Below are 11,783 nucleotides of genomic sequence, written 5' to 3' on the forward strand. Positions count from 1 at the left end.
ATGAAACGTCTCGGAACATGTTAATGGAAAATGAAACGTCTGGGAAATAAAAACAAATAAGTGAATTTTTTTTGTAACTGATGTGAATACAAAAACATATCTATTTATTAAGCTTTTATTGTTTATTACAATAGACACAATGTACGACGATCCATATTGGTCATTACATATAGTCTTAAGCGATGATTAAACTAAAGATTTTGTGGTTGACTGAAATTGTTCGTCTGCTAAAATGAAACGAATTGAATCTTTCTAAAATAAAGGAACTTCGGTGTTTCCTTTATGGAATTAGCAAAATAAGATCAACATTCATCACTTTCAGCAATTTACATACTTTGTGAGTCTTTTAACTGCATGAGAAAACTTAGTGGCATTTGTGCCACGCTAGATTCTTCTTTGCCGTCTTCTACTCGTAGAGCCTAGTATTAACAAGACAACAATGGATGTTGCAATCTTGCACATGTAAGTAGTGACAGTAGCTAGAAATCTTCTAAACACTAAAATGCATATGAACGGTTTTTTCCAACCAAAAGAGAATAGAATTCCTAGGAATTGGCGGAAGAATATCGAATGATCATGCAATACAAACAAAATAAAGACAACTCTATAGATTCTTATGGAGGCATAAAACAATGACTTAATTTTGTTGTTTACTCACCGACAAGAATCGATGCAGAAAAATCGGGCAGCACTGAAGCATACCTGTAACTAAAGCACCATCCAAATATATGACGAAACGGTGAGGAAAGTAGCAACTCTAATTATCTTGAAATTTGACAAAGTTAGAAGCTTTTTAAGGAGCATACAACATTCTCTTCTTGTTGTATAAGAAAGGATGGCAACTAGCAAATTTCCCTCTGATAGGTTACAACTACCTTGCTTTATGTTTTGATGATCTAACAAACTTACTGTCAAGAACCAGATAAGGAACCAGTTACATATCCTCAAGACCTTAAGATCGAAAGCTTCCAGCTTGGAATATGCTTCAACTCTTCAGCGTTAGAGGAACAATAGAGGGAATAGATAACTATCGTTTTCCGAGGAAACAATATAAGTCAACTGCCCCAGCTGTAAAGTTGCTGCATGCACAGGCTACAGTGCAGAATCAGTGCAGCAATCAACTTTATGGGGAGTGTCTTTTACCTACCTTGCTTACATCATCTTAGTGATGTCACAAATGTATTATCAACATCAAGGAAGGTAAAACAAATCACTTGTTCACTTAGAGAAATCATTGAAGCTCTCACGCGGTCATTGATTATCAAGCAATCAACTCTCAAGTGCATCAAGAACAAAGAACAACACTACTACGGACCGGTTCCCCATAACAAGTCATTGTATGTCCTTAGTTGAGTTGTAACTTTGTAATAGTTCTTAAATTGTATTTCCTACTTAGCTTGTTCAGAAGTATTCTGTAGAAAACCCTTTGTAAACCTTAAACCTTTGTGTTTGAGTCTTGGCTAGAGTTAGTCGAGTTATAAAGTCTTTGTAATAGAGTTATTACAAAGTGGCTTGTAATAGAGTATTACAAGTTAGTGAGGGATTAAGAGGTTAATTCCTAGGTTGCATAGGTTATAATCTAAAAGTTGCTCAGTAGTGAAGTTGAAATCCTTTAAGGGTAGGTCGTGGTTTTTAATCCCGTTGAGCTGGAAATTTTCCACGTAAAATTTCTCTTGTCATCTACTTACTGTAGTGTGCGTGTGTTCTAGTGGAACTGATAGAGAATCTGGTTCTCTATAGAGTTTGGTAGACCCTTATATTCTATCAATTGGTATCAGAGCAGGTTCTTTCTATCAGGTTAACACCTAGAAAGGATCCTCATGGCTGCTCCTCCAAACTTTGAAGAAAGCCAGTCTACTTACAGACCACCTAGGTTCGATGGACAGTATTACGGATGGTGGAAAACTAGGATGCACGACTTCATCATGGCTGAAGACTCTGAGCTATGGGATTTCATATGTGACGGACCCTTTGTTCCCACCAAGAATCTTGGCGACCCAGCTGTTGCCATTCCCAAGACGAGGAAGGTATTCAATGACGCTGATCAAAAGGCCATAGAAAAGAAATTTCGTGCAAATAAAATTCTTGTTTGTGGCATTGATCCTGATGAATATAACAGGATATCGACATGCCAATCAACAAAAGAAATATGGGAGGCTCTTTAGATAACTCACGAAGGAACAACACAGGTTAAGCAATCCAAGATCGACATGCTCACAATTGAATACGAGCTCTTCAGGATGAAATATGATGAAAATATCCAAGATATGCACACTCGCTTCACCTCCATCATTAATGAGCTTCACTCTCTTGGTGAAACCATTCCACGAAACAAGCTTGTCAGGAAAATCCTTAGTGTTCTGCCCAGTTCTTGGGAAAGCAAAGTGAATGCCATTACAGAGGCAAATGACTTGCAGACACTGACCATAGATGAACTTGTTGGAAATCTGAAAACATATGAAATGAAGAAGAAGAAGGACAATGAAAGAAGAGAACCCAAAAGGGAGAAGAACCTGGTCCTCAAGACAGACAATAATGATTCAAGTGGTGAGGATGGTGATATGGCTTACTTTACAAGAAGATTTCAGAAGATGGTTCGCAGGAATGGAGGCATTCCAAAAAAGGGAAACTCTAGCAAGGCAAAAAATTATGACCTCTATCATAAATGTGGCAAGCCAGGACACTTCATCAAGGAGTGCCCTCTCTTAAAGCAAGATCAGTACAAAAACAACTTTGACAAAGAGCCAAGAGGAACCCGGCTCCTGATAAACGCTTCAAGAAAAAGAATGCCGCTGACAATGTTGTAAAGCAAGCTCTTGCTGCATGGGGAGACTCTTCCAGCGAATCTGAAGAAGAAAATGATCACGGTGATAGTTTAATGATGGCAGTGGAAAGTGAAACAACTGAGTATGACTCAATCTTTGCCTTGATGGCTCAGTGTGATGATGAGAAGATGGCGACGATGATGAGGTAAATTTTCTGGATGTTCAGAGAAATCTAAAATCTTGTTCTCCCAAAAAACTCATGTCTTTGGCAAACGTGTTAATTGATGCTTATCACAGTCTTATAAATGATAAAGATGCTTTAAATGTGGATTTAGGAGAAGCATAACAAACCAGAGATGACCTAGTAATCGTTGTTGTTGATTTAAAGGAAACAATTGAGAACCTGACGAAAGAGAAGGATGCCTTAGATTAAAAAATTGCAAATATAGAACATGAAAGAGATGATCTAATGGTCGCTGTGGTAGACCTAAAAGAGACCTTTGAGCGTGTAAGAAAGGAAAAAGAAGTTTTAGCTAAGAGAGTTGCTAACATTGAGCATGAGAAAGATGACCTATTAGTGGTGGTAGTGGACTTGAAGGAGACAATTGGAGAACCTAAAATAGAGAGTAGGACTGAAAATTCTCAAAAGGGAAAGAAAGTTGCAAGCGAGGCACACATTAAGCTTGAAAGTGAGTTAAATTCAGTGAAGTCTAGTCTGTGTGTTGAGCTTGAGAAAAACAAACAGCTTCATGAAGAACTAGGAAGAGTGAAGAGTGATCTTAAAAAATTACTCAGGTGGACCTGGTCCTCTGATGCTATCACTGCCATGTACACCAACAATGGGAGAAACAGGCAGGGGATTGGGTTCCAAAGGGAAAAGATTCCCTACAACCATCATAGCAAGTATGTTACTGTACCTGATAATTGGCTTTGCACTCACTGTGGCAACACTGGGCACTTTAAAGAAAACTGTAAGGCTAGATTTTAGTCACAACAGAAAAACAAAGTTTTCGCTGAAAAAGTAACTACTGGTAGAGAACCTGGTCCCTCATATAAAAAAATGCATGATGCCTGCTTGGATCAGAAGATCCCTTATTCACCCCTTTCCTCATTACAAGGGATCCAAACTCATTTGGGTTCCTAAGTCTAACTCCTAATTTTCTTGTGCGAAAGGAAGCAGCCTACAATGGTACATAGATAGTGGCTGCTCAAAGAACATGACTGGAAGTACAAATGATTTTCTTTCACTTAAAGCCCTGCAAAGAGGGAGTGTATCCTTTGGAAATGGCAATAAAGGATACATTGTGGGAGTTGGAAGGATTGGGAAGTCTCTCTCACACTCAATCGAAAATGTGTACTACGTGAACGGGTTAAAGTAAAGCTTGCTATGTGTTCCCCAGATCTGTGACAAAGGGAACAAGGTGGAATTTGTGTCAAAAATATGTACAGTCACAAACATAGTGACTGGTGAGGTGGTGCTAGTAGCAAAAAGATACAAAAATATCTATGTTGCTGATTTTGAGTCTTTGCAGAATGGTGATCTAAACTGTCTAAGTGCTATTGATGATGATGCTGAATTATGGCATAGGAGGCTGGGTCATGTAAGATTCACGTTGCTGAACAAATTGGTCAGGAAGGACCTGGTTCGTGGTCTGCCCAAGTTAAGTTTCAAGGATCACAAGGTGTGTGATGCATGTGTAAAAGGCAAGCAAGTCAGATCCTCATTCAAGCCAAAAAGAGAAGTCAGTACCTCAAAGTCAATTGATCTTCTTCACATGGATCTATGTGGACCCATGAGGGTGGCAAGCAGGGGAGGAAAGAAATATATCTTCGTTATAGTTGGCGATTACTCCAGATTCACCTGGACTTTGTTTCTCAGAACCAAGGATGAAACCTTTGAAGTGTTTATTGCGTTCGTCAAAAGGATTCAAGTGAAGATGGGTAATAATGTAGTTTGCATCACGTCTGATCATGGGACAGAGTTCGACAATGCCAAATTTGATGAGTTCTGTACTGAAAATAGTATCACTCACAATTTTTTGGCTCCAAGAACACCTCAAGAAAATGGTGTTGTGGAGAGGAAAAATATAACTCTTGAAGACATGGTAAGGACAATGTTGATTGACAGTAGGATCGCAAAGAATTTCTGGGCTTAAGCTGTCAATACTGCTTGCTACTTGGTGAACATGTGCATGATCAGGTCCCTTCTAAACAAGACTCTATATGAGCTGCTGATATGAAGGAAGCCTAAGCTGACACATCTAAGGACTTTTGGGTGTAAATATTTTGTCCTCAACAATGGAAAGGAAGATCTTGAAAAATTCGATGCGAAAAGTGATGAAGGAATCTTTTTGGGATACTCATCCCAAAGCAAAGCTTACAAAGTATACAACAAAAGGACTCAATGTGTTGAAGAGAGTATACATGTGATCTTTGATGAATCTCACCTCTCCTGTGAGAAGGACATGCGTGTTGACCAAGATGGAGAACCTTTATCTGTTTTAGGTGAAGTTATTGACATGGCAAACGGAAAGGAAGACATGATGAGTCATGTCAAGGAATCCAGTAAAGATGATGCAAATACATCTTCATCAATTGGAGAGGAACCTGGTCCCACGATCACAACAACTGAAGCTGAAAATAGAGTTGCTGATGCAGTCCAAGGTACTCCACTTGCTGAAGTAAGAAGCGGCCAAGAACCTCAGTCAGATACACCTGGGTCCTCTACAAATGAGATTCAGGCACCAAACTAGAAGCACAAAAGCTCACATCATCTTGACAACATAATCACCCCTCTTGACTCAGGTGTTCAAACCAGATCAAAAGCCATAAATTCACTTGCCTGTCGCGCCCCATTTCTCGCGAAATCAGGTTTCGACATGTGACAACTCTTTTAAGGAAGTATTAGAATAGGAGAGTCGCCACCTAACAGTTTAAGGTGCGTTAGGGCACCTATTTGCATATGACTCGGGTTAAACTAGTTTGCATCACCAAAGATCGGGTAAGGGCTCAAAATTACCTCGAAGAGAATGTGTTAGGCATTCTTCGAGGTCCACAACAGTGGGTCCCGACCGAACTTGAATTATATGAATTAATCAGATAAACAAAGACAGAGAAAAACAAGAAATTTGGAAAATTTATTAAAAGACTTTGAGTAAATACGAACACTTGATTCAAAGATAAACAAGAATAAGATTGGGTGGGGGGTGGGGGGTCCTAAGTTTTTAGCCTAAAGGATCACCCCGTACAACATAAATAATACTTCGTAACTCCCTCGAGATGTGGTGTTTCTCGTATTATTCAGCGGGCACAAACTATCATCTCCTGCTACCCGATTACTATCTTTAAGTTATTACCTAAAGTGCATTAGTTGATTCTAAATCGTGCCTTATGCGTGCACTACCCATCCCATACCTATGGTTCAGGAGGCATTTGGACCTCTATTTTGGGTGGTTCTAGACATGACTTAGGATGCTCAGAAAATGTTAAAACTAGGCGACAATTCAAAACAGATAGGACTGCAATTAAATACAATTAATGGCTCAAGTTAGCCTCCTTGATTAGACAACAAAGGCACGCAGACAGATTTCTATGTAGGGTATTAGGCAGTTTCAGAATTGAGGGAGATTGAAGTCGTTAAGCTCTATAGACATGGCTTATAGATGATCTGATTCAGATACGCAAGCTATTTTAGACCTATGATTACTAAATTACCAGTTGCGAATACCTGCTGCTGCTAAGTCGCTTATTACAAATTATAAGTTAATAGACCTATATGCATTATCTCTAAATGGTTTGCACAGATAGTGAAACTTATTGGAAATGCTCAAAATTACCTATGCTTCCTAATAATTGCGTGGATGAGCAATGAAACAACGTTTGAAAAGCGAGCAGTGATGTCTTATAGGCATGATTTCTAGAGATTGACGATCAGAACTGATTTTATACCTTTAGCTCTTCTAGGCATGCTGTCTAGATGAACGAAGCGAATTAATTAGTTAAAATCCTATAGGTATGGTATCTAATGAATATGGTGCGGATTAAAGAACAGTTGTTAGCAATTATTTCCTATAGGCATGCTATCTAGCAACACATAGCAGTAGACATGGGAATAAATAGAGCACTCATGCTTTGACAGTACACCAGTTATGTGAGTGTGTGATTGCCCTAATAACATGATCTCTAATAGTGCACAAAGAGATTTAAATATAACAGGCCGGAAAGCAAATGTATCACACAAAATCCTCTGAGCATGCTTTCTACCCTTTTCATGCAGGTATTAGGAGATACCACTTTTCCAATTTCACTATTACCCCAATTGTTATTACAGAATTATTACAGACCCAATAACGAATAAATTACAAAGTGGTACAAGTAATAACAATAGGCCCAAGACAGGCCCAAAGAGATACCCAGCACTTCCAGGCCTTCAACTAAGCTCTTTCTCCACCTTTTAGCACACACGGATCTCAATATAACCCAGAAACCATAGGGGAACTCAAACCAAACCAAACACCCATGGTTTGATCATAGGATCCAGAAACCAATAATTCACATAAATCAATTTGCATATTCAACAGACAGAAAGAGGAACAAAGCTGAATAGTAAAGAAAGTGACCAAAGAACCTCAGGACCTAGTGTGTCAGAGTTCACAAGGGTCTCAAAATGGACCCCGAGCAGTGCTCACACTAGGGAGGTTAATAGAGAAAGCTTTAGTGGCCTTGGCTTTCAGCCGACCAAGAATTATAGGTTCAGAATAGGGTAAATAACCAATGAGAATGAAAAATAATGATCAACTGGTAAAATTGGAAGAAGTGCATTTGCATTTTTAGAAACAGGCATTGTAGAGGTGATCACACAATGAGCATATCAGCAAAGAGGATAAACAAACTTAAAAGACAGGTTGATATCACAAGTCCACACATAGCATATTGGGACAGAGGACATTTGTGGGAAGCAAGGGGGGAATTATGACTTCTGGGATTGCAAACTAATAAGCAAAGGTGCATTGGGCTAGTAAGACAATCAATAGAACATTAACCTAACAGGTTCAAAGCTAAGGGTAAAACTATGCTGCACACCAGAAGTTAAACAGACCAACTCATAGCAACAAGGCAAAACAGAGTCAAATGTCATGAGGGAAACTTAAGTTGGGAAGCTATTCTAAAAGGTTCCAACAAGTTGCTAGGGAGTGTAGAGTTAGGCAGGGTAAGGATATACGAAGTGATAAAATGATCATAGGAGCAAATCATAGCTAGAATGAGGGTTTTAACATGGATTGGTGCATATCACAGATACAAATCAATCACTATAGAAATCCAGGACAAGGCAGGAAACAAACTGATGTCATATAACCAATGTAGACACTGAAAGTACCAATATATTAAGCTAAACGACTTCAAACAGTCTAAATTGTTCCAATTAAATATCAACACATTTTAGAACTGGCAGTTTAGGCATAAGAAGATACTAGAGAGGTTCATATCATAAACATATTCGATACTAGTAGGGTTGCACATAGAGATAGTCTAGAAACACATTGGGTTATGAAATTTCAGAGATGTGAATATGCAAATCTTGAACACAAGAGAATGAATATTGCAAAGGCTAAAAAACTCACCAATCTACCCCGCCTGCCTATGAAGAACTTCAAGTCTATCGGGAAAGGATGTGGTGGTAACCTTACTGATTGACAAGTAGACAAAACAAGCAAGAACAGACTCCACAACACTTTGAACGTAAACAGAACAAGATAACCCAGGACCTTAGATGCGTCAAGTTCCCAAGGGCTTCGAGGAACCCAGGGCAATGCTCGCACCCAAGGAAGGTAAAAAAATAGGAATTCCGGTGGCCTTGGCTTTCAGCCGGCCAAGAGCCAGAGTAGAACAAGAGAATAAGCGAACAACAGAGTGAAGATCTTTAGCTTTTTAGTGGGAAATTTGTGATTCGAAGTCTGTCCATAAGGGAATGGGGGAGGGGTTTATATAGTAGTGAAAACAATCGAGCAATAATCAAGAAAACAGAGTAATTTAAGCAACAAACAAGGAAAATAAACATGCAAATCAATCTGAAAATTAATTTAAGAGAGAAATCTGTAAACCCTAGTTTTTAGGGAAAGTGTAAATCAACAGAATCTAACAAAAAATCGGACTCACATAGTAGCATAGAACGTATATAGACAGAATAACGTTCAAAATCAAAGATTTGAACCATTTTGGTTCGATTTTGGAAGAGATTTACTTGCCATATTTAGGCAAGCACTTAGGTAATACCATAAGAGAACAACCAGTACCAAAGGGGGTCAGATATGGCAAGAAGTGGCAATCGAATCCCATATTTAGTGGGATTAGGAGAAGGATTTAGGGGGCGGGGGTTTAGGGTTCTTCAGAGAGAGAAGGGGAGGTTGAGAGAGTGTGAGGGTGGAGGGTTAGGGGATAATAGGTTAGGGTTTGGGGGTTGGGTTAATTAAAAGGGAAGGGTGAATAAGGGCCATTGATCTTGAGAGATCAACGACCAAGATTAAAAGTTGGATCAGGCGGGTCATGGAGATGGGGCACCGACCGGGTTTTAGATTAGTGGGTCATTTGGTTTGGGATGGGGTATTTGGACTAGATGTTTGAGGGTTTTGGACCTTTTATTTGGTCCGAAATTGGTTTAAAAATGGACTGTTATTTAAATACCCAATATTTATAAAAATAATAATTTATAAAAGTAATTAATAAATAAAAAAATATTATTTTTGCATTAAAATGATGGGAAATAATAACTTAACATTAATATAAAAAGTTATTTTGGCACAAGTAATGTAATTATACATGAATATAGGCTATTATTGTAAAAATGTGCAATTAGCCTAAAAATGCAAATGCAATTATAGAAAAATGAAGTAGAATATTAGAAAACATACATGTTTGTGTAAACAATAAGTTTGGATGATTAAATCATCATAAAAATAATTTGAAGGGTAATTATTGGATATATATGTAATAAAATGCATCAAGAAATTAATTTAGAGCTTCTAAACATTATGGAAAATTATGAAAATTGCTAGTATAGGTTTATAAACTAAATGATGATGCAAATATGCTATTTTGAAAGTATATATACATTTTTAAAAAAATATGAGGGAAAAATTAGGTATCAACAGCTGCCCCTCTTTACCCGGGAATGATGAAAGAATTGTCGGGTAAAGAAATGATGACCGATTTTGACCGAATGGGATGATTTGAAAAATAGAGGTTGAACTCTAGTTTCTGAGTTGCCTACATATCCCTAGTATTACAGAAATCAGGCCGCGTGTAGTTCTGGATCCAGCGGTGAACTGAGCTGATGGAGCTGTTGCAGGAATGGTCGTATGCTTCGGAAAGTGTTCCTTTAGGTAGGATAATACCAGATGAGTTTATATGAGGTTGTGAATGGATGTATCTCAGAACAGTTATGGATGAGTATTTGAATGGTTATCAAGTGGAAGCGGGTAACAGACGGTGGTTGGCTGCATTTGAGGTAATTTCAGGATGTGAGCACCAAACAGAAATCGAAGCAAAGATCGCTCCCGTTTAAAAGAACGGTTACCTCCTGGATTACCTGCAAAAATTAAACGCAATGCATGTAAGTATATGTGGGATTATTGCGAGAATTTAAACATAATGCAAATTTCCTTTGGACCATGAAAGTTGTCTTTGGATGACGAGGATGATGTCCTTAGTCCATGATGTCCTGGGCCATGAATCGCGTGATAAGGGATTCGCAGGCCATGAAATGATGTTCTCGGGCCATGAAAATGGTACCTCTGAACTATGACGCCTTTGAATAATGATGTGCAATATTGAGAGATCCTCAGGCCATGACATATTGTCTTCCGGCTATGAGGATGATGCCTTCGTACTAAGACGCCTTTGGAATAAATGGCGATGTTTTAGCCCATGAGATGCAAAGACATGATGCTGGGTCATATACGAAGCGATACAAGACAGATCTTAGTCTTGTGTAAAATTGGGGCAAAGCTTAGCCCCGGGAAAGTAGAAAGTGGTGCTAGATTTCAAGTAGCATAGCATTTGGTATTATGAAAGGAAAAACAGAGTTTAGACTTGTGCAATTAGGGAGGCAATGCTTAGCCTCATGCAAGAAAAGGAGACAGGGCTTAGTCTCATGCAATGGAAGGCAGTGCTTAGCCTTATGCAATTAGGGAGGCAATGTTTAGCCTCATGCAAGAAAAGGAGACATGGCTTAGTCTCATGCAATGGAAGGCAATGCTAAGCCTTATGCAATTAGGGAGGCAATGCTTAACCTCATGCAAGAAAAGGAGACATGGCTTAGTCTCATGCAATGGAAGGCAATGCTAAGCCTTATGCAATTAGGGAGGCAATGCTAACTCATGCAAGAAAAGGAGATAGGGTTTAGTCTCATGCAATGGAAGGCAATGCTTAGCCTTATGCAATTAGGAAGGCAATGCTTAGCCTCATGCATGAAAAGGAGACATGGCTTAGTCTCATGCAATGGAAGGCAATGCTTAGCCTTATGCAATTGAGGAGGCATGGCTTAGCCTCATGCAAAATAAGAGACAATGCTTAGTCTCATGCAAAGAAAGGCATTGCTCAGCCTTATGCAATTAGGGAGGCAATGCTTAGCCTCATGCAAGAAAAGGAGACAGGGCTTAGTCTCATGCAATGGAAGACAATTCTTAGCCTTATGCAATTAGGGAGGCAATGCTTAGCCTCATGCAAGAAAAGGAGACATGGCTTAGTCTCATGCAATGGAAGGCAATGCTTAGCCTTATGAAATTAGGGAGGCAATGCTTAGCCTTATGAAAGAAAATGAGACATGGCCTAGTCTCATGTAATGGAAGGCAATGCTTAGCCTTATGCAATTGAGGAGGCAGGGCTTAGCCTCATGCAAAATAGTAGACAATGCTTAGTCTCATGCAATGGAAGACAATGCTTAGGCTTATGCAATTATGGAGGTAATGCTTAGCCTCATGCAAAATAGGAGACAATGCTTAGTCTCATGCAAAGAAAGGC

The 11,783-nt window shown here is 39.0% G+C and overlaps 2 protein-coding genes across 2 annotated transcripts; both read left to right on the forward strand.

Annotated features, from left to right (window-relative positions):
- Positions 1-1,820: 1,820 nt before the first annotated feature.
- On the forward strand, positions 1,821-2,165 carry LOC117279739 (uncharacterized). Its single transcript, XM_033659339.1, has one exon. It carries the CDS (start codon positions 1,821-1,823, stop codon positions 2,163-2,165), a length of 345 nt encoding a protein of 114 aa, XP_033515230.1.
- Positions 2,166-2,210: 45 nt separating this feature from the next.
- On the forward strand, positions 2,211-3,111 carry LOC138896095 (uncharacterized). The gene is made up of 3 exons (XM_070180875.1): positions 2,211-2,695; positions 2,743-2,970; positions 3,063-3,111. The coding sequence occupies exons 1-3, from the start codon at positions 2,211-2,213 to the stop codon at positions 3,109-3,111; spliced, it is 762 nt and encodes a 253-aa protein (XP_070036976.1).
- The last annotated feature ends 8,672 nt before the right edge of the window (positions 3,112-11,783 follow it).

This window comes from Nicotiana tomentosiformis, chromosome 7, assembly GCF_000390325.3.
Source record: "Nicotiana tomentosiformis chromosome 7, ASM39032v3, whole genome shotgun sequence".
Classification (NCBI taxonomy): domain Eukaryota; kingdom Viridiplantae; phylum Streptophyta; class Magnoliopsida; order Solanales; family Solanaceae; genus Nicotiana; species Nicotiana tomentosiformis.